The sequence below is a fragment of the Glycine max genome, chromosome 11 (genome assembly GCF_000004515.6).
Source record: "Glycine max cultivar Williams 82 chromosome 11, Glycine_max_v4.0, whole genome shotgun sequence".
Classification (NCBI taxonomy): domain Eukaryota; kingdom Viridiplantae; phylum Streptophyta; class Magnoliopsida; order Fabales; family Fabaceae; genus Glycine; species Glycine max.
Genome location: NC_038247.2, coordinates 35,032,877 through 35,055,954, shown reverse-complemented (window position 1 = coordinate 35,055,954; position 23,078 = coordinate 35,032,877). Strand labels below are relative to the sequence as shown.

Below are 23,078 nucleotides of genomic sequence, written 5' to 3'. Positions count from 1 at the left end.
TTGTTTCATAGTCACACACACACCCCTTTACCATTCTTTTTTTCTATAGCTGTGACGTTTTATGTTGTACGGTGAGTTGCTTTTGATGACCATAAAACAGGGTCCATCAACTATGAGAATCTTCTTTTAACTTTCATCATGGATATTAAACTAGGTATACCTTGTTGAGGAAGTTTTGTGCAAACTATTTATTTCCTTTAGATGTAAGGAATGCTTTGTATCTCTCTTCCCTTTTGTTTTGGTTTGCACATAACATTCTTGTGTTAGCTATTGCTCCTTGTTGAGAAAGAAGTGGTTTTAGCACAAAGAGAAAGAAAGAATGGAGAGGAGTTGTATTGCCAAAGACAATGAGGAAGGTCTTGATTTGGTAGAGACTGTGTTCAATTGGTCTCTCAAGGATGTTCTCAACGACAACCTCTGCAAACACAAGGTTGTTCAACCCTCCTCTCAGTACTTAACATGAAAAGGCACATTAACCTCAAATATGAAATTTTAGTTAGAGAGGAGATTGAATTTTAGAACTGCATGATGAGAAACCATTAATTCTATGACATTCATATACAATGATTTGAAAAATATGAAATTTGCTTTTCATTTGATCCTCACTGCTTATGTGCTTTATATTTTCTTACACCTCAGTTATTTTTTTTTTCCAATTTGAAATAGATAATTAACATTAGAATCCTAGCTCTCTCAGCAAGTCACGTGCTGAACAAAATCCTGTATGTTTCTCTTAGACTCTGTATTGTTTGGTTATATTGTTTTAGTGAGGAAATATACTTCATGGAATATGTGGGGGGCATATGATAACTTTATTGGTTGCTAAGCTTACTTATCTATCCTCTGCATTTTTTTATTAGTTTGGCATGAGAAATATATCTATATGTGTCCTACTACGGACATGTTTGAGTACTTTTTTTTTTTTTTTTTTTTTTTATAAATACTTATAGAAGGACAAAAAAGTAAAACGGGTGTTTTTAATAAGTTAAAACTAGCTTATTTTATTATTCAGGAGTTTTTCTAAAAAAAAAGGAATTCTTTTATATTAGCTTCTCTCCAAGAGGGAACCTATGTGCGGGTTATGGGGCCATGGCCCCTCATTTTTTTTTTAAGTTTCACAATCAATATCAATGTTTTGAATATAAATTTTTTTATTTTGTTAATTTTAATTATTAGATAAGATTTTACTCTACATTAAAGGTTTTTTTTAAACATTGTACATGTCTTGTGGACATTTTTTCTTCCAGTTCGTGATTGTTAAAAAAAGATAGGATAAATTTAGAAAATTCATTCAATTTTTTTAAGAAAAATTTAAATTCTTCTAGAAATGTAGAACATATCTGAATAAATTAATTTCTTATTAAAAAATCTTAATAAATTAATTTATTAATATAACATCATATTTAATTACGTATCGATATAGATTGATACAAGTATATTATAAAAGTTTAATAATTATCTATTGATAATATAAAATAATTTTATAATATTTATATGATTTTAAAATTAGTTATTATAAAAGTTAACAAATTTACTAGACAATAATTTGTAATTGAATAATTATGTAAAATATTTTACATGTGCATATTTTTTTTCTCACATTGTGGTATTAACAAGCATATTTTGATAGTTTTATTTGTTTTTTTATCTCATAACTAAAATTGTTTTAGTTTATTTTTATATTTTAATTTTTATTTGTAAAAAATGTAATTAATTTAATTTTTTGTGTCCATAATTTAATTATTTTAATTTCTATTTTTCTATTGAAAATCATTTTAATTTAATTCCTGTTATGAATTGGTGTTAGTGACAAAAAAAAAACAAATTTTTAGAAAATTTGTCTTTATTGGCCCTCCCTATTTTGTCAATTCTTGGCCGCCCCTGTTTCTCACAGAGCTTATGTTAATGTATGCAAAAGCCAAGTTTAACATATAGGATACGTTTTTTTTCTTCTTCTTTTTATTTCTCTTATAAGCACTTATAAAAAAATTATTCAAACAAGACCTTACTTTATGTACACAAGATACATGGTTGTCTCCACAATCTATTAGGAGGATTCACATGCATTAACATTAATAGGGATGTCAAAATGTGGATTGAACTGGAGGGATCAGTCCATTTAACTGACAAAAAAGAATTGAGTTGGAGTATGTAAATTAACTAAACTTTCATAGGTGGCAGGTTAGGTTGCTTTAACAAGCTGAGTTGAGGTTTTTGTGTTTCTTTTTTATGGATATTTTTGTTAAGTAATGTTTTATTAGATATAACATTTTGTAGACTATTATGAATTTTATGTTATTTATTTTTTTACACCACATTTATTTAAATTCGGATGATAGCTTCTAAAAATCACTTCAGCCAAAACCAACTTAATAGGATAATATTGTTATGATTATGATATTATTTTCAAATTATTTATATTTGTTTATTTGTTGAGTCAATTTATAAGTCATCCATTTTTTATTATTTTTTTTTAAAAAAATTGGCAAGCAAATCAAATCAATCCAAAGCGTGAATAGCATTGAGATTTTCAGCTTAATCTCAAAACGGATAAAACCCAACCCATTTTTGATAAATTAAGACCAAGTTGAGTTAGATTGACCCAGTCTGAGTTATCTAAATATTAACTAGTTGTATCCCTCCAAAGACACATTATCAAAACAACAATGAATGATGCATAGACACCTCAATCATATAAACACTCATTTAGTTGGAATGGATTCTCTATTTGACCATGTTAAGTGTCACAATCTCACCGTTTATTCTTTTAAATCTCATTTTTAAAATAAAAATATATTTACGTTAATGAAACTTATTGAAGGGCTAGGATCTCATGCAGAGGTAACATCACGCAAGAGAATCCATTTCTGGCATTTAACACCTCTCATTTCCCTGTCTCTACTTTCCTATATCACATCATATCATTATCAGTTATCATATTGTCACTCTTCCCTCTTTTATATCTTTCTCTCTTTTGGTGTAGACTAGCTATTGGTGTCTACAAAAAACATTATTCTTATAAAAATATGTAAGCTTGAAGCATTGTTTCCACTCAGGTACTGAAGATCCCACAGACATTCCTGTCAACAACAGATTACTTGAACTCCTTCATTCCTTCACTGATTGAGGAAACTCGGAGCGATCTATGTTCGAACTTGAAAGGTGTGTCGCGGGCTTCCTTTTGCGAAATCTCAAGCATTGAACTCGAGAGGTCAAGAAGCTTCATACCTACCAAGAGCTTGTTCTACCAAATATCTGTGAACAGAAGCAGCAATGATGTGAATGGAAAATATGAGCCTGAGGTTGGAGACCTCATTGCCTTCACTGATATTAAACCGAAAACCGTAGATGACTTAATCAACAGGCCTAAAAGAAACTACCATATCGGTTATGTTCATGGAATAAAAGAAAGTATTGACAAGATCTCAATATTATCATCCAAAAGCTTTGACATGGACATTCAGTTTGCCTTGAGGAGCAAGAGTGATGCACCAAAGCTTTATGCCTTCCATCTTTTGAACCTTACCACAAATGTTCGAATTTGGAAAGCCTTGAAGTCACAGCTTGAGGGTGCAAGCTTGAGCATGATGAAGAAAGTGCTGCAAGCTGATATAAATGTAAGAATCACTAAGTCAACTCATAACGAGCTTTTTTATTATTTGATAACATACTACTTGAGCATTTTTTCTTACTTAAGTATGAAGTATCATTTGTAACTTCTTAAACATGGGTACTTAAAATGTTCATGTATTTGTTGTGCAAGTGGCATGATGCCATATATGTTCAAATTCAATCCTTGAATAGCTGGACAGGAATTCAATGTTTTTCTTAAGATTACTTCTGTTTGTAAGATTCTATCCCTACATACTTGTCAAGGAAACATATTTGCCTTAATAACTAATGCATATAATAAGCATTTAGTCTCTGTCAATCAAATATCATCTTTATTATTACTTTTTGATAATATGATAAAAGTCAACAAACTTATACATGATAGTTTGTGATTGAGTGAAAACATAAACAAATATTTAACACTTCTAGTGCATAATGCTTCTTCCTTCATCCCATAATGACTAATGTTTAAGATTTTTTTTACACAAACCAATAAAACAAGTATTCCAAGAGAATTAATATTTATTAGAAAATAATTTTATTAAAATATCCTTGTTCTCCCTCTTAATTTTAATAAATATATTATTAAGTCTTCAAGACAATATTATTTATTAAGGGTAAAATTGGAATAGATGTTTTAATATCTCATTAAAAAATGAGAACATCGGTCAATTTGGATTTTTTTTAAGACTAAAACTGTAGTCATTTTGGGACGGAGAGAGTATTATATATTCATTACTAATTCTTTCTTGCTTTATATTTTACAGAATGGAGAAAATTGCCAACTTTGCTTTTCTGGGGAAAACCATAGTGTAGCTTGTTCTAGTGTACAAAACATAATCCGGTCTCAAAATCTGAATCAATCCCAGAAAGAAGCAGTTGTAAGCTGTGTTACTTCGAGGGAATGTCATCATAATGACACTATTAAACTTATTTGGGGCCCACCAGGAACTGGCAAAACAAAGACAGTGGCTTCCTTGTTATTTTCCCTGCTCAAGTTAAAAGCCAGAACATTAGCATGTGCTCCAACTAATACTGCAGTTTTGGAAGTGGCTGCTCGCCTGCAGAATTTAGTTATGGAGACACTTGAGTGTGATACATTTGGCTTTGGTGACATAGTTGTATTTGGCAATAAATCTCGAATGAAAGTAGACAGTTACCGGTGCCTCAACGATGTCTTTCTTGATTATCGCGTAGATAATCTCTTGAAGTGTTCTGGATGGAAACATTCCCTGGAATCAATGATCAAGTTAATCGAGTACCCCAAGCAGCAATATGATTCGTATAAGCGTGAGGAAGAAAATAGTCTTAAGTCATTGGAAGAATTTGCTAAGCAAAAGTACTTTAATGAAAAGCATGATGATCATCTGACATTAGAGCAATTTTTGAAGAAGGAATCCACTTGCATTGAAGAGCAATACCTTTTGTATAAGGATCATAAAAGGAAAAATATCAAGACAATGGAGCAATATTTTATGCAGAGATTGCGTTCCAATAGAGAGCAACTCGAGGAATACATGCGAACCTTGCATACACACCTACCAACTTCTTTAATTCCACTTGAGGAGATAAAGAAAATGCCTGTAGCTCTTGATTTGCTAAGTTCTCTTGAAAACTCTTTGAGTAAAGATAAGTTCAAGCAAACTTCTGATGGCTGTGAGGATGGAGAAAGCATTCTTGACTGCCTTGGAAGGTTAAGCATTAAAAATGAAGAGTGCCTTGTCAAACTGAGATCACTTTCTCAGACAATTTCACTTCCAAACATTACTGACAAATATGAAATGGCAAAATTTTGCTTGATGAGTGCACGCCTGATTTTCTGTACTGCTGCGAGTTCTACTAAATTGTTCGCAGATGGAATGACACCCGTAGAATTCCTAGTTATTGATGAAGCAGCTCAGCTGAAAGAATGTGAATCAACCATTCCGTTGCAGCTACCAGGCCTTCACCATGTAATCCTCATTGGTGATGAAAAACAACTTCCTGCGGTAGTCAAAAGCCAGGTACTTGCTTCTTTTTTTTATGTCATTCTTTGTGATTTGGATTGTGTGCATAATTAAGGGTTAGTTTCTAATATGATTATAATGATCAAAATTTAGGTTTCTCAAGAAGCTGAATATGGAAGAAGTTTGTTTGAGAGGCTGGTATCGTTGGGACACAAGAAGCATCTGCTTAATGTTCAGTATAGAATGCACCCATCCATCAGCTTATTCCCAAATAAGGAGTTCTATGAGAAGCAACTTTCTGATTCCCCTTTTGTCAGAGAAGTGAGCTACAACAGGCATTTCCTTGAAGGAAAAATGTATGATTCGTACTCGTTTATAAACATAGCCAAGGGTAAAGAGAAGATGCCTCGTGGTGGACATGGTTGGAAGAACATGGTTGAGGCTGCTGCTGTTTGCAAGATTATTGAAAGCCTTGAAAATGGTTACTTTTTTCTCCCTCCTTCTCTAGTGTCCAATTATATGTGTTTGTGAATCGTTAGTTGTATTAATCTAAAATAATATAACTTTCTTTTGGATACAATAACATACCATTGTTCCTTTTTTTGCTACAGAATTTTTTAGTACAGGGAAGAAAGTTAGCATAGGAATCATATCTCCATATAATGCTCAAGTGTATGAAATCCAGGAAAGAATCACACGGCAAAATTTGGTTTCTGATCCTAACTTCTCTGTCAGTGTTCGTTCTGTTGATGGCTTTCAAGGTGGTGAAGAAGATATAATAATAATCTCCACTGTGAGATCTAATAAGAATGGAAAAATAGGTTTCCTTGACAATAGGCAAAGAGCTAATGTGGCACTGACTCGCGCTAGGTATGTTACTAATATAAGATACTCATGCATTGCTGCTTTCAAGTTATGAGAACAGATATAAGTTGATTAAAAACTGGGTTTAATTTGTGCAGATATTGCCTGTGGATATTAGGGAATGAAAACACTTTAAGCAGTGACTACTCTCTATGGAGAAATCTAGTCAATGATGCTAAGGAAAGAGGGTGTTTCCATAATGCTGATGATGACAAGAAACTGGCAAAGGCCATTGAGGAAGAATCCTTGCTTATTGAACTACTTGATGAATATGAGTCCCCATTTAAGAAACTCAGTCTAGGGAGCACTTCACGAACAAGAACAACTGCTACCACCTTCAGGTAAGGGGAAATTAGCCTAGCCATTAATTTTCATTTTACTCATTAATAACCAATTTGGCAATTGAAAGATGAAGTAATGCTTTTATTTAGGCGTAACAAGCATGCAAAAGCATAATGTACACATTAGATTAGCGTTATAGCTAGTGTGAAGAACTAATCATTTAACCTACATACCAGAGGGTCTTTCAGGGGCAGGCCAAGGACACCAAGGTGGTGATGGTGAGGGAAGGGATTATATAGATTTGCACCGGGGAACAATGATACACGTTGTAATAGTTTGCCTGAAGATGTTGTAAAATGTGTCCTTTTATATTATATTAGAGAAATGCTAGCACTCCTCTTAAGGCAAATCCAAGGCTGTGTTTACCTGAAGATGGTGTAAGATGTGCCCTCTTATCTCGAGTATCTGCACTGTCGAAGAGTGAATGAGAAAGGGCGTCAGGGTGTGCCAGTTCCAAGTATGCTAAATCCACGAGGGAGTTAATATATTGTATATCTGTGTACAAGGGTCAAAGTAAAGCAAAAATAACTTTAGTGATTTCTCAAATCCAATAAAAATAATGTTATACTCTATATATACGAATTACATGTTCAAAGCATTCTTCCATTTCGATCAAATTTGATAGCATGATTAGTTTCATTTGTTTCCGCTTCATCTTTTGACACTGAATCCCCAATAACATACCATTCAGATCATGATCAAACAAGAACTTGGATCCCGTCCCGTAAGCCGTAAGTACAACTGAACATTGTAAACTTAGCCCTATTCTTACGTATATTTTCCTCCTACAAATTTGAAATACACTGTATTTCATCATCATCCTCATCATCTTATTATTATGAACACAAGAATATTACCAAACTATAGTTAGGTTCTCTGATGAAAGTAAAAATAGTTAGTTGTAGCCAATGTATATTTTATAACCCCAGACAAATTTACCTACAATGTTAAAATGAGTAAATGACTACAAGGAAAACTTTAACTACCACTCTTAGCGTAGCGGTTAATTTCAGGTTATACCTATGAAAATAGGCAGCGAAAGACTAAAGTTTTCCTATTGGACTGAAATTGCTTTATAGAGGAACAAAATTCAAGACATCCCACCAAGGGAAAAAATAATGTCCATTATAACTACATTAAGAAGTTGTGTGGAAAAAGCACTACATGGCTATGAACTCAACAACATTTGCAGATCGGCGTTCTTTCTCCATTATCCTGACTAATCTATTCTCTTTTAAATGCACTTAAAGGAATAACTTTAGTCACTTCCATTTAAATTTGTCTTACACTAATTATAATGCCGTTATGAACTTCTGAATTTTTGTCTGTGCTCTCTCCTTCTCTTTCGGTCCATCAAGGTCACCAATATTGTCATGATACTCCTGAAAATTGGAAGAAATTTCAATAGATTTGAACCTCTGCTATTTCTTTTTTAAATTACTGGGTTTCTATGGGTGATGCACTGAATCATTCAAACACATCATAAGTGGGGAAGCTAAGCATCGTCAGTTGTAGAAAAAGGAAATATAATTAAATTACCAAAATTTAAGTATATAATTAAATTACCAAAATTTAAGTACAAGGTTGCAACCTTCTAAAGACAGGTAAACTGCACTAAGGGATAATCAAGTTCACAGACTCGTATCCTGAAATTTCTTTTTTAGGGGGCAGGGGGGGTTCAGGGACTAAAATATTACTCTTTTTAAATCATGCAATTGGTGGTGCCTTGAAATGCGGAAAAGCAAAAGAAATATTGCAAACTGATATTTAGTTGGGCATCGGACTTCATCAATTCATTCTACACACAGAAACCAACACTGAAAAGATAATAAGTCCTTGAGGACATATACCTGAAGTAGATCCTTGATATGCTTCTCACTAAGTTTGTTCTGCTTGAGAAGTAGCTCAATTCTCCCTCTCATTTGTGGATGCCTGATCACACAATTTTTAATCAACGCTAGTCAGGCGAAAACATATATATCAAAGCTCTTGACATTACCAATATTTAGATGTAAATACTTGCTCTGAACACCAAAGATGACCCAAAATGACAGCAATCAACTGCAGAAGAATATATAAAATTGTTAGTGCACAAAAGGTGCTGTAAAACTGGTATCTGCTTCTACATAGATGATGCTAGTAGAAGAACCACCTGATTACTAAAATTCTTCCGAAATGGAAAGAAACTAAACCATTATAAAATCCATTTGGTAATACAGTTGATTATGTACAAAGAACAATTCCAAAGAAATCATAAAAGATGATAAGAACAGATAAAAATGGAACAGATTTGAAAAGATGAAACAGAAGTTTTTATAGATAATTTGAAATATTTTATTACACAGGTTTTCGAGAGTCTGTCTCTCCACAATTCAGATTCTTCCTAATTCCTGAGAGTATGTTTGGATGGAGAAATTTAATAGGATAATTCAATTTTTTAAAGGATTTTAATTACTTTTCAATTAAATAAGATGTTTGGATAAAAATTTGAAAAGAAATTGAAATTTGAGTATTTTGATAAGGGATTTTAGTTAACTTAAATATTAACATTTCAAATTCCTTCCTTTTATGAAATAATTTGAAATTCTTTTATGCTAGGATACCACAGCTTCTCCCGAAACATCCTTCATCCTCTCACTATTCTCTCTCTTGGCTTCTCCCGAAAACCTCCACACTCAGCTGCCAGTGGTGGTTTCCGGTGACTGCATCGGAAAGTTTGTGTTGGTCACAAGCAAGGTCAGTTCTCGCCTCTTCTCTCACTCTTGACTGCATCGAAAACCTCCTTCATTCTTGACTGCAACGGAAAGTTTGACGGCATCGAAAACCTCCTTCATTCTTGCAAAGTTTCTCACTCTTGTCTCTCTCTTGCAGCAGTTTTTCCCTCTGCATTATTCCGAAAAAGGTGCCGATCACAAGCAAGGCCAGTTCTCGCCTCCACCGATGCACTTTTCAAATAGATGGTTCATTTTTCATTATTCCTACAATTATTATTTCTATTTCTATCCTTATTGTTCAATCTAAGTGTAATAAGGCGTAGATCTAGAAATCACGGTGTTCATTTATTTCTTGTCTATTTTCATATGCTATGTAGTTTGTGCTGGAATTTCTAATTCTTATTGATGCCTGCAATTTGACTCCTTTGATAATAGTTCATTCAAACAAGATTCAATTCCTATAAGTTAATCCTTGCTGAAGAAAGAAAGCTAGTGAAATTAGTAGGTTTGTGATAGGGAAGTTGGTTTTTTTAGTTTTTTTATGGTATAAATATGAGATTCAAGAATGTGTTTTAGGGGCAATAAATCATCCGGTTTTTTGAGAGAGATGTAGCTTTTGGGATCTGTTAGTTGAAGAAACAGTGAAAGATAGTAAGCAGTTTAGGGGAATTTTTTTTATATTTAAATCTATGATTAAGAATATATTTTTTATTTGTAATAAGTGGGGTTCGTTTTATTCCATGTTAATGTTAAATTAATGTTGATGGAAGAAGGGTAAAGGGCTTATTGTGTTGGAAGAGAGGGTTCAAAGTCTAGTTGGGAAAAAGTGTTAGAAGATTGCCCATACTCTTTGTAAAAGCTCTTGCTGGTAATAGAATAGTATTTAATTAGTTATGATAGGTGGGTCAGCAAGTTCATGAAGATAGGCCAGACCCCTGGCTGCACCTAATGCTACTTTAAGCCTCCTTATCCAATCCATCCAGATTCCAGACTTTCCTGCATTGGCAAAATCAAATGAAGAAAAATAATTTAAGTAATGTGATAGAGTTAATAATTTGTGACTATTGGCATCAGAGCTATATTACTATTTTGTGTTATGTTCCGGTTAACTCTTATCAAAGTTTCTCCATGACACACAGATTTCTAGTCTTAGAATTGGTAACGAAGAAGAAGCCATTACTTTGTATTTCTAACTATTGAGAATATGTTTGATACCTTTAGTTTAGGAAAGAATAATTGACAAGAGAAATGAGATTGTATTAAAATCTCAACAGTATGTCCATTGTTATTCATCTACAAGTTTGTATTAAAATCAGGATCTTAACAGGTCCATTTTAGTATACTGATCTGGTAAATAGATATGGGGCTTATAATTGACAAGTGAATGTTAAACCATCTTAGTATTAAGAACAATTGTGGTGATTTACAATGAAATGGACATATAAGAGGTTTGCTTGTTAATAGTCAAGAGAAATGAGATTGTATAAATTTACAGAAAAAAAATTTTCTTCACTCCATCCTTATTTATTTATATATTTGAGTCTGATACAATATGTATGTTTTTTTTTATCGGGTAAATGTCAATCGTTATTTTTTTAGTTTTTGTTAGCATGCATGGTATATACGGAGTAGTGAAGGAATTGAAAGTACCCGAGAGACTATCCATCAAAGTGCCATTTGGAATGTGCTCATACACCAGCATTTGTTCACCCTTCTCAAAACAGAAACCAACAAGACCAACGAGATTCTTATGATGGACCCTTAATAGAAGTTCGATCTCGGTTTCCCAACTTGTTGAGAAAATAAGCTAGTCCATAGCGGTAATAAAAAAAAATGGACAAAACTATAGGATAGGCCACTAATTCAAGTGCAGTAAGATTGTAAGGAAGTAATTACGTTTTAGAAACTGACCAGAATGTCTAAACCACCATAATTTTCTTTCAACCAGTCAGCAAATTGGTTGATGGATGAAGGATCCAATATGTCAAGTTGATGACAAGCCACCTTCTTGCAAGACCTTAGCTGATTCAACACCAACACTTTCATCTCTTGAAGTCAGTACAACAATCACTCCATGACCAGCAAGTTGCCTACATATCTCAAACCCAATTCCTCTGTTTCCACCTGTAACCACAGCAACAGTTTCCTTGGACCACCACCTATGCATACCCAATTACACAAAATAATAATAGAGTAAATATATTATGTGAATCTTATGTCCAAATGACATATGAAGATGATTGATTAAAGGTTCTAAGCAACCTAAATTTTGATCTACATAGCTAGGAACAATTATTAGGAAGTTTTAGACCATTATGTGTCTATGGTCTTAGTCAATTTCTTGGTGATACATATTCAAAATGTGGTTGTTTATTAGAGACATTGAACCAGCCGGTGGTATGCAATCTTAGTCAACCAATAAACAAGTTGTAGGACAGCTCACGAAACCCAACTGGTTTATTTTTAAATTGAAAAAAATAGATTTGACTTTGATTTCTACCCTGAGATCAGAACCAAGCTGATGAGAAATTATTGGTGGGTCATGAGTGTATTTATAATTTGCTTAAATCTCCACATGGCATATAACTAAGGTTTTCAATTGTGATCATCATTTTGTCGCAAGTTTTGACATTGTAAGTGAGAAATTGTAGATACATTTTGTTTTCTTAATATAAATAAATAAAAAAAATCCAAAAACCTTGAGGTTATAGCTGAAATTATAATTACGAAGCTGTTTTAAAACCTTTCATTTAATCAAAATTTTCAACTTACAAGGAAAAGTTAACAAAATCAGACTATCATGTGTATAATAAACTTAATAAATTACCACTGAAACTTAATAACCATGCTCCACTTTCTTAATAACCATGCTGCTTGTCTTTATAAAAATGTTAATGTATAATAAACTTGTCAGCACTAGGATTTTTTAATGTATAATAAATTTGTTGTTCCATTAGGATTTCAATACAAATTCTGTTGTGCCTCATAGGTAAGGGAAAGAAAACTTTACCCATAATTTTATGCATTATATATACTATTTGTTATTTTCTTTTTTTCTTTCTTTGTCATAGAGCTTTTGTGAATAGTTTATTAAAGTTAATAACATTCTTTGTTATTATATTACTTTTCTTTTAGTTATATAGTGTGGATAGTCAAGAAATGGAAAGTAGTATAGTTGATGCTTCGGCTGCTTCAAGAAAACGTAGAAGAGATGAAGAGGAGGAAGAAGAACTTGAACAAGTATTTTTCATTATTGTTAGTGTTGTCACTATGCTTTTGGGTGCATTGACTTGGTATCATGACAAGTACTTTGTTAAGGAACCTGCCCGAAATTTGGAATTAGAAAGGCATAGTTTCCTCAATAGTCTATACAGGGGAACAAAAACTGATTGCATTGAACAATTAAGGGTCAGTAAAAAGGCATCTTTTAAGCTTTGTAGAATTTTACAAGAGAAAGGGCAATTGGTAAAAACAAAAAATGTTCCTATAAATGAAGCTGTGGTAATGTTTTTGCATATCCTTGCTCACAACCTAAAGTATAAAGTTGTGCACTTTAGTTATTGTAGATCCATGGAAACAATTAGTAGGCAATTCAAGAATGTCCTCCGAGCTATAATGAAAGTAAGTAAAGAATATTTGAAGTTCCATGAGTATAATATAGAGGGCTCGATGGAAAACAAATGGAGATGGTTTAAGGTAAGTTTGTCATTTGTTAGTAATTATAAGGTACTTTAAGTGATTGTGACTTATTTTTTATTTTCAAATGTTTGTAGAATTCGATTGAAGCACTTGATGGGATACATATTCCTGTAACAGTTTCTGCAGAAGATAGACCTAGATATCGTAATAGAAAAGGTGATATCTCTACAAATGTTTTAGGAGTTTGTGATCCAGATTTAAGGTTTATATATGTGTTGCCCAGGTGGGAAGGGTCAGCAGGAGATTCTCGAGTATTGCGAGATGCTTTGCGTCGTCAAAATTGTCTCCATATACCAAATGGTAATATCATGAAATGATGAAACTTTATTTAACATATAAAAGAAATATGCATATTTTTATATATAATATTTTTTAACCATTGTAGGTAAATATTTTCTTGTGGATAGGAAACACTCCTCAAAACTATAAGGAGTTATTTAATCTTTATCATGCAAGTGCAAGGAATGTTATTGAAAGGTCATTTGGGGTATTGAAGAAAAGGAGTATATTAAGAACTTCTTTTTTTGATATAAAAACACAAATAAGAATTATTAATGCTTGTTTCATGTTACATAATTTCATAAGAGATGAACAACATAGTGATCCAATTTTGGAAGCCCAAGACTTGGAACTTTTATCTGTTGTTGACAATGAGTTAATCAATCAACAAATGAAAAGAGTCACAAATAATATTGGAGATGAAGTCACAACTATCCAAGCAACTGAGGAATGGACAAGATTTCGTGATACTTTAGCAATGAATATGTTTGCCACCTATCAAATAAGAAGAAACTTTGATTAGGGAGATGCTTTCAGTGGATTTGGATTTTGTTTCTTATGTGTAATTGACTCTATACTCATGTATGTGTGATACTTTGGATTTATGTATTTCATAATATTTTGGATTTTGTTTTCTTTTTATGTGTAGTTAATTTTATACTTTCGTAGAATGCTAATTTGACATGTCTCACCTTTATATATATGTAATTATATATGTGAGATTATTTTTTTTTGTCTAGAGAAATGGAATCAAGCAATGTGAAGAACAAGTCAAGTGGAAAAAGAAAGATGTCTAGTGAGGACACAAGAAGTTACTTCGCATGGAACTTGGAAATGGAGCGTGTGCTAGCTGATGTGCTTAGAGATCAAAGAAATTTGGGCAATAAAGGTGATGGAAATTGGAAAGCAGTAGCATACAGTACTGCAGCTCAAATTTTGTCCAAGCGTTTTGGAGTTCACCTCATAGCAGATAATGTTAAGAATCGTTTTAAGCTTTGGAGAATATGGTATGGAATTGTGAGTGACATTCTTAGTCAAAGTGGATTTGACTGGGATAACACAAAGTACATGATTACCGTTGAAAATGAAATTGCATGGAATGAATATGTTAAGGTAGCCAATTATCTTTTAATTTTATTCAATAGTAGTTATTATTTGTGTTGTTATTAACATGTTTCTATTTTTTTTCAAGTCACATGAAGAGACCAAACAATTTCGATTCAAAGTCATTCCTAATTGGGATGATATTGTTGAGCTATGTGTAAAGGATAGAGCTACTGGACTCGGAGTAGAAAATGCATTAGATGCAGATGATATCATGAGCAAAGAAACAAATGAAGAGGAAGCAATTCATAGTGTGAGTTTTGACTTAGAGGGATCAAGTTCTGCCACGAGAAAAAACATTCGCCCAAGTAAGAGTGGAGAGAAAGAAGGGATGATTTCCTCAATGAAAGAAGTAGCCGAGTCATTGAAAGAATTTGTTGAAGTGACTAAGAAGAAGATGGAGAACAAAAAAAAGATGGAGATAAAAGAAGCTCAAGAAGTGGTACAAGAAGTGGTGGGTGAGCTAGATAATATACCTAATTTTAATGGTGCACTTAGACATAGAGCAATTGATTGGTTGACAGAAAATTCCATTAAATTTGCGATTATAAAAGCTCTTCCATTGGATGTGAAAGAGGATTACATCTTATCTTTTATGCCTTGATGTCAAATTACAGGTACATTTGATATCATGACAAGTATGTTGATGTTGTATAATTATGTTTTACATTTATATCTTTCATTTTATATAACAAATTATGTTTTAACAAATATGATTTGTTTAGTGACACTTAACATTATGTCTTCTTTTGCAAAATATATGTGAAGGAATTCCTGTGTTGAAACAAATGCAATTAGAAAATTCAGAATTATTTTGGAAGTTGGACTTATTTTGTGACTAGATTTTATTTCCGTCTAAGTTTTTTTTGGTGTAATTGCATTACTGACCAATGACTTTGGCAAAAAAACAAGTTTCATCTATAGACTTCTAAATAACATTCTAAGGTGAAACGGTACTAAATATTGTTTATGCTGTGAGTGGTGTAGTGTGTCGTAAATGAAATAATAATTTAAATAGTTAAATTATATATTTTTAATTGAAATAGATTAAAATAGTACATATTTATTGGAATATCACACTCGACAAATAGTACATAGAATTTATTAATGAAAAAAATAATGATTTTATTAAAAAATTGTTTTATTAAAATATAAAATTTTAAAAGAGAATGCATTTGATTATTTTATCAAAATAAGAAATTTTAAAAATGAAGAAATTCAATTTCCTTATCCAAACACAAAATTTTGAAAATGAAGAAATTTAATTTCTTTATCCAAACACAAAATTTTAAAAATGAAGAAATCTAATTTCTTATCCAAACACAAAATTTTAGAAATGAAGGAATTTAAATTGAAGCATTTGAAATTCTCAAAATTTAAAATTCTCTAGAATTTTAAATTTCCTCATCCAAACACACTTTGAGTGTCTTTTCCATTCTGGTTTACTTCTATTTATACTACATCTAATGGACACAATTATTGAGAATGGTTGTGACTGCTCCCAAGGATCATGCCCCCTCGATTCGCATCTCCTGACCTTGCACCCCTTAGGCGAATCATAACAGTTGGTTGTGACTGTTCCCAAGGGTCATGTCCCTTTGATTCACATCTTCTGACCTTGCACCCTTTGGGTGAATCCTAACTATTGGGTGGTTTACACCCTTTGGGTGGGTCATAACTATTAGGTGGTTTGCACCCCTTGGGTGGGTCATAACTGTTGGGTGGTTTGCACCCCTTGGGTGTTGTGCACCCTGCTGCTGGTGGTCCATGGTTATTGCTTCTCTTGCTCGCTGTTTGCGGGTGATGTGTGGCTTATGCTTATGCTTATCAATATTCCCGCCTAAAAGACTCACCTTGCCCTCAAGGTGATAAGTCGGAAAAACCTCTTGTAATTTAGCCACAGATTCCCAACTATTTTCACTGGGAGGGAGATTTTGCCACTGAATTAAAACTTCCACATTGCCAGGTTGTAATTCACGAATATCTAAAACAGAATCTGGATAAGCTTGTAATTCCTGATCCTCAGATAACATAGGTGGTAAAGGTTGGGACTGGAACGAGTCACCAATGACTTTCTTGAGGAAAGAGACATGAAAGACCGGATGAATTTTACTGTGAGATGGAAGATCCAACTTGTAAGCAACAACACCCACCTTGTTTAACACCTGGAAAGGATCATAAAATCGAGGGGAGTTTTTCATTAATCCTTTTAGCTATTTTTCCATAATTATCAACAAACCTCCTGTTATAACCAGTAAGGCCTAAGAATCCCCTTAAGCTGGTGACATTCTTGGGCGTAGGCCATAATGTTATTGCTTCCAACTTTTGAGGATCTGCGGATACACCTCCAGCGAAAATAACATGTCCTAGATATTCCAAGTTTGCTCGACCGAAGGAGCATTTTTTGCCGTTGATCTTTAATTCACTTTGTTGCAATAATGTCAATACATTTCGAAGGTGTTGCTTGTGTTCTTCCATGGAAGGGCTATATATTAGGATATCATCCAAGAATACTAAAACGTATTTCCAGAGTACTGGCCTTAAAACTTCATTCATTAATGATGGAAAAGAAGGTGCGTTAGTAAGTCCAAATGGAAGTACCATAAATTCATAGTGGCCTTCATGTGTGCGGAAAGCAGTTTTTGCAATGTCATCTTCCTTCATTCTGATTTGGTGGTATTCGAATCTTAAATCCAGCTTTGAAAATACGATAACCCCTCCTATCTCATCCAACAACTCTTCAATTAATGGGATGGGAAATTTGTCGGGAATGGTGATTTTGTTCAAAGCTCTGTAAACTACACAAAACCGCCAACTGCAGTCTTTCTTTCTGACTAGTATGACAGGACTGGAATAAGGACTCGTGGACGGTCGAATGATTCCTGCTTCTAACATTTTAGCAACCAATTTTTGTTTTCTAATAGTGAGGAAACCTATATGGTCTGATATTTGATATGTGGGCTCCTTCTTTGAGGTGAATGGCATGGTCCTGACGCCGTTGCGGAGGAAGTCCTTTTGGAGGTTCAAAAATGGAGGGGAAATCATGTAGCGCATTTTTTAATTATGGCGGAATTGTATCCTTCCAATCTATCTCTGTTTGAATGTGGTGATAGTCGATAAGGAACCCTTCTCCCTGATGCAAAGCTTTCAACATAGATTTAAGTGAGGCGTCTTTCTTTAAAAGTTCGGGTTCTCCCTTTATAATCACCTTTCTGCCATCAATCTTGAGGACCAGCGTTAGTTGGCTCTAATCTCTCCTAAGCTTGCTAACCATTCCATACCTAAAACCATATCTACACCTCCGAGGCCAAACAAGAAGAACTGTTGTTGTACCGGTACTTCTTGCACTTTCAGGGGAACTTCTCTACGTACTACCTTGCATTTAATTTTGTGTCCATCTCCAACTTCTACCACGTATAACGGAGTGTCATCCACCTTTAATTGTAATTTTTTCACCAGTTCCTTGGAAATGAAGTTATGGGTGGTACCACAATCTATCAATACTTTGACTTTGTGATCATCAATATTTCCCCAAACCTTTAAGGATCATCGAAAAGTAAATCCCACAATACTATTCATGGATAATTGGGGTGTTTCTCCAACTTCTGGTCCAGGTTCCTTTTCGGAGTCTTCAGCATCATCTTCATCTGTTACTAACATTATCCAAAGTTGTTTATTTCTGCATACATGAGAGGTGCTCCATTTTTCGTCACAGCGAAAACATTCCCCTTTCTTCCTCTTCTCTTAAAGCTCTGTTTCGGTTAATCTTTGAAATCATTTGGGTCAGTTGCTGTTTTTTGGTGTGTTCACGGATGTACTGCTAGTGAAAGAATTAGAAGGGCCACTACTTTTTCCTCCACCTTTCTGACTCATACCATAAGTATCAGTCTTCGTATAGGATGGATTTCGGTAAGAGGTATTGACTTTTGAAATTGAGTTTGAAACAACATTTGGTCCCACCTTCCAAATTACTCTGTTTTTCTGCTCGATCATTAATGCCTTCTTGACCATGATTGATAAAGTGGGGGGGTTCGTAGAGTTTGATTTCTGCCCCAATATCTTCCTTCAATCCTTTCACAAAAATGTCCTTTAAATGTTCTTCATCAACATTCTGCAGCATTCCTGCAAATCTTTCGAATTGCTCAATGTACTCTTCCACCGTTTCTTCTTGTTTAAGTGCAAGGAGGGCGGCAAAAGGGTTGAGAGTGGTTGAAGTTTGGAATCTTTCAAGAATGGCAACTTTGAAATCGCTCCATCCAATATCAGAATTGCAAGTCTCCCACCATTGGAACCAAGATAGCGCCTTTCCATCAAGTGCCACCATAGCTGCTTGAATTTTCTCTTCTTCCAGTATATCTCTCATTTGAAAGAAGCATTCCAATTTATTTATCCAACTATAAGCATCAGATTCCCCATCATATATGGAGATTTCCAATTTTCTCCATCGTTCTGTTTTTCCTTCGTCGGTGTGGTTTTTAGGTGTCTCTTCTCTATTGACGGAACCTTTGGGTGTGCCATCATCTGTATGCTTGTACAAATTTTTCATCATGGCTTCTAGGCACGCAAAACGTGTTTCAAGTTGTTGTCGTTCTGCATCTCAGATTTGTCGGTCCGCCATTAGCATCTCCAAAATTCTCTCCGTTGTGTCTGGATTTTCAGAATTAGATCGAGTTGTCACCATTATTGGAAACAAGCACCGGATTGGTGCTCTGATACCAAATTGATAAGAACAGATAAAAATGGAACAGATTTGAAAAGATGAAACAAAAGTTCTTATAGATAATTTGAGATATTTTATTACACAAGTTTTCGAGAGTCTGTTTCTCCACAATTCAGATTCTTCCTAATTCCCAAGTGTCTTTCCCATTCTGGTTTACTTATATTTATACTACATCTAATTGACACAATTATTCTGAATGGTTGTGACTGTTTCCAAGGGTCATTCCCTTGATTCGCATCTCCTGACCTTGCACCCCTTGAGCGGATCATAATGGTTGGTTGTGACTGTTCCCAAGGGTCATGTCCCTTTGATTCACATCTTCTAACCATGCACCCTTTGGGTGAATCGTAACTATTGGGTGGTTTACACCCTTTGGGTGGGTCGTAACTATTGGGTGGTTTGCACACCTTGGGTGGGTCGTAACTGCTGGGTGGTTTACACACTTTGGGCAGGTCGTAACTATTGGGTGGTTTGCATCCCTTGGGAGGGTCGTAAGTGTTGGGTGGTTTGCACCCCTTGAGTGTTGTGCGCCCTGCTGCTGGTGGTTATTGCTTCTCTTGCTCGCTGTTTGCGGGTGTACACCTTGGTGATGTGTGGCTGATGCTTATGCTTATCAAAAGACATCCATTTTTTAAAATAATTACAGACGACTTCATAAAACAGCAAAAAGCTACACCTATGCCATTTTTCTCAGCATCAGTTAGCGTATTAAAAAAAAAAAAAATCTTACCTGAAGAGTATATAGCCCAGATTCTAGTTTACAGTTGTATTTTTCATCTTCATCTATCTACAAAATACAGAAATATTAGAATGTGCTAAAAAAGGTTATTTTATGAAATGTAGAAGCATAATATGTCAACTACCTCCAAGTCATCAGGCTCAACTTGATCCAACTGTTTAGTTTCTGCTTTGACTCTCTGAATATCTAGTGAGGGAAAACATAGTATGTTCAAATGAGAATATGAGCTCTAAATCAAGAGCTTACTACCACAAATTTAAAATTCTATACAGACAAGATGTAGACTAACAAGTGTGCTAAGTGCATTGGTTAAGAATCAAAAGGAATAAGTTCATTGGGTCCTGCTAACAAGTGCACTAAGTGTTTAAAGAAACAATAAATAGAAGTATTTTATTGAAAATCATGATCAAGGTGCATCAATAACATTAAATGCAACTTCCCGTAATAACTTTCTACTTTTAATTCCTTAACCAGTGCTAGTAAGGCACTAGTTAACATTCTCAAAGTTCAATAATCATAAACTTCACAATGAAGAGAGAACAAGTCCAACCTACGTGATATATAGTTCCATTAGCCTGTCTATCTTCTCACACTCATTTTCAACAAATTTACTTAATATAGTCTTTCTCTCCTAGAACCCCTCAAGCTTCCACAGTTCCACCTGGCAAAAATATAGAACACTGAAATTCAATATCACGAATGATATATAAGTATACACCATGGTAATTGAATCCATATTCAAATCATGAATCAGAAGGCCTAAAATCGCATAGAAAGAGAAACACACACAAAAGTGAGGGAGAGGCAAAGAAGAGAACAAAAAATAGGCAAAAGAGATGCATATGAAGAATGGGCCACCCTGGGTCTGATCGGGGGGATAGAATAAGCTGATTCCCTCTCTTTTCTACTAATTTTTCGGAACAAAAATAGTTTTTTAGGGTTTTTAGAACCAAGTTGTGAATGACCCAACTTAGTTAAGACGTGTGACCCAGTTGTGGTAGAATCAAACTATTAAGCCTCAGAACCATATGATTTCTGCAATTCGTGGTTTGGTTCAAGCGCCAAAATGAGTCAGCATCCGATTTGCATTCAGTCACCCAAGTTGTATAATATCACACAAATAGTATCATGAATCATACTATAGTGATAAGTGATAACAGTGGCATACACACGCATGTCTCACTGCAATGCATATTTCAATTTTATGACTGGATTCAATTACTTTCACTTGAACAATTAAAAAATTTGGCATCATTAATCATTTAATCATATACAAATAACATGTAATAGGTAACAGCATTTTAATCCATAAAGGCATGGACCACATTCCAGGCATAAGCAACAATGCTGAAGACACCTTCACAAACAACAACCAGGCATTATCGCACTAGGTGAGATCAGTTAGATGGAGTGATGTAATTGGGCTCTATTAAAAACCAAATTTTCAGTAACCCGTTTAAAGCAAAAATCCTCCTTCATGTTTAAGATTGATGATCATACCCAGTCAAACGCAGACGCACAGTGTATTTGCAGAGCAACTGCAACTTGACCATAATAAATTAAAAAAAAACTAATTATACATACAATCTGGAAACTTTAGTAGCTTGCCAAACAAGAAATCCTAAATCCAAACTCAAATAAAATTTCACATGCCTGCTTACCAAATAATGAAGCGTTCAGTGACACAATGCGCTCCTCCAAATCCTCCTGGTACCTTCCTTTCTTGTTCTTCTTACTTACAGGAATCTACACATCAAAACATACAATCCCTTTAGAATAATCCATTTACAAGCAAAAGGCAAACAACTCCTTTAGAATAATCCATTTACAAGCAAAAGGCAAACGCACAATGCAATTCAAACAAACCAAAAAAGTAACAACATAGCAGACCACAAACACCAATAACAACAATTCAAAAAACAAGCACCAGATAAACTCTCAACAACTTCTGCAAAGGGGCAACAGTGTTAAGTTGCAGCATCACTTGCCTTACCCATGAAAAATCGCCAAAAATCTCCGAAGCATATTGTCCACCGTGGCGAGAGTGCCGTACACGGCGGCGTTCTTGTCGGGATCGGAGTCGTTCAACCGGTGCAGGTTCTGCACGAGGAGCTCGAGTGCGCTATTCTCGACAAGCGCGTCGACCAAAACCCTAGCGGAGTCGTCGTTGTCGTCCAGAACGTCCTCGTTGGTGAGGTCCTGGAGCAATTGCACGACATCGATGGCGATGTCGGTGTTGTCGTGGTTGAGGAGGTCGACGATGGAGGGAACAACGTTGAGGCTCACGAGGTCCGGGTAGAACTCTGGCGCGCTAGCGAGGACCTTTAGCTTCTGAAGCTCTTCGTGGAGTTCGACTTCGGAATCGGCGAAGCGGTCCGGTTGGTTAGGGTATTTGAGGCGCGCTTCGATGTTTTCTTTCAGGCGACGCTCGAAGGAGAGAACGTGCTTCTTTAGGGCTCGGAGGTCGAGGGCTTCGACGGCGCTCTGCGATTTCTCAATGGCTTCGAGGAGGGAGAGATCGACGTCGACGACTTTCGCTTCGTGGCGGGGATTCGCGCGTTCGCTGTTGTCGCCGGAGAAGGAAAGCTTTAACGCGGGATTATTTTTGTTTGCAGAAGAAGTGTTTGTTTGAACGACGATGTCGTTTAGGAGTGAAAATTAGTGGAGTGGAAGGAAGATTGTTTTACTAATAAGTGGTGGGAATTGAAGTTTAATATAAAAAAAATTAATTGTGAATTTTATCATTTAATTTTTATTATTTTGATAATTTTACTATTTAACTTTTTTTCTGTAAATTATATCATTTAATTTTTTTAAAAAAAATTATCATTAATTTTTTTTAAAAAATTATTTTCTAATTTTTAATATTTAATAAATTTTACTATTCAAATTTTTTATTTTTACACATTTTACCATTCGAATTTTACACATTTTTATGAATTTCATGAATTGAAACTTGAATAATAAAATTTTAAAAAATAAACTTAGATGATAAAATTTACAAAATAAAAATTTAGTGGTAAGATTTGCAAATAAGTCTATATAAATGAGAGGTATTT

At 34.4% G+C, this 23,078-nt stretch overlaps 2 protein-coding genes across 2 annotated transcripts; one reads left to right on the top strand and one right to left on the bottom strand.

The window, feature by feature from the left end:
• Positions 1-104: 104 nt before the first annotated feature.
• LOC100800594 (helicase sen1) lies at positions 105-7,362 on the top strand. Its single transcript, XM_003537374.5, has 7 exons — positions 105-430; positions 3,057-3,617; positions 4,380-5,615; positions 5,712-6,039; positions 6,170-6,428; positions 6,521-6,763; positions 6,941-7,362. Exons 1-7 carry the CDS (start codon positions 320-322, stop codon positions 6,978-6,980), a joined length of 2,778 nt encoding a protein of 925 aa, XP_003537422.1. The 5' UTR covers positions 105-319; the 3' UTR covers positions 6,981-7,362.
• On the bottom strand, positions 2,778-22,677 carry LOC100800064 (uncharacterized; the record flags this gene model as incomplete). The annotated part of the gene is made up of 10 exons (XM_041006858.1): positions 2,778-4,673; positions 4,773-7,259; positions 8,052-8,146; positions 8,615-8,696; positions 8,764-8,825; positions 20,011-20,067; positions 20,144-20,205; positions 20,570-20,602; positions 21,681-21,754; positions 22,013-22,677. Coding segments are annotated over 8 exons (1,125 nt in total), but the record flags the coding sequence as incomplete, so codon positions are not given.
• Between the last annotated feature and the right edge of the window lie 401 nt (positions 22,678-23,078).

What these genes read in the sequence shown, in the direction of transcription:
- LOC100800594 (XM_003537374.5), top strand. Translation starts at nt 320, where the DNA reads ATGGAGAGGAGTTGTATTGCCAAAGACAATGAGGAAGGTCTTGATTTG. An exon ending in CTGCGGTAGTCAAAAGCCAG is followed by an intron (nt 5,616 to 5,711) that starts GTACTTGCTTCT and finishes ATCAAAATTTAG; the next exon opens with GTTTCTCAAGAAGCTGAATA. An exon ending in ACAACTGCTACCACCTTCAG is followed by an intron (nt 6,764 to 6,940) that starts GTAAGGGGAAAT and finishes CCTACATACCAG; the next exon opens with AGGGTCTTTCAGGGGCAGGC.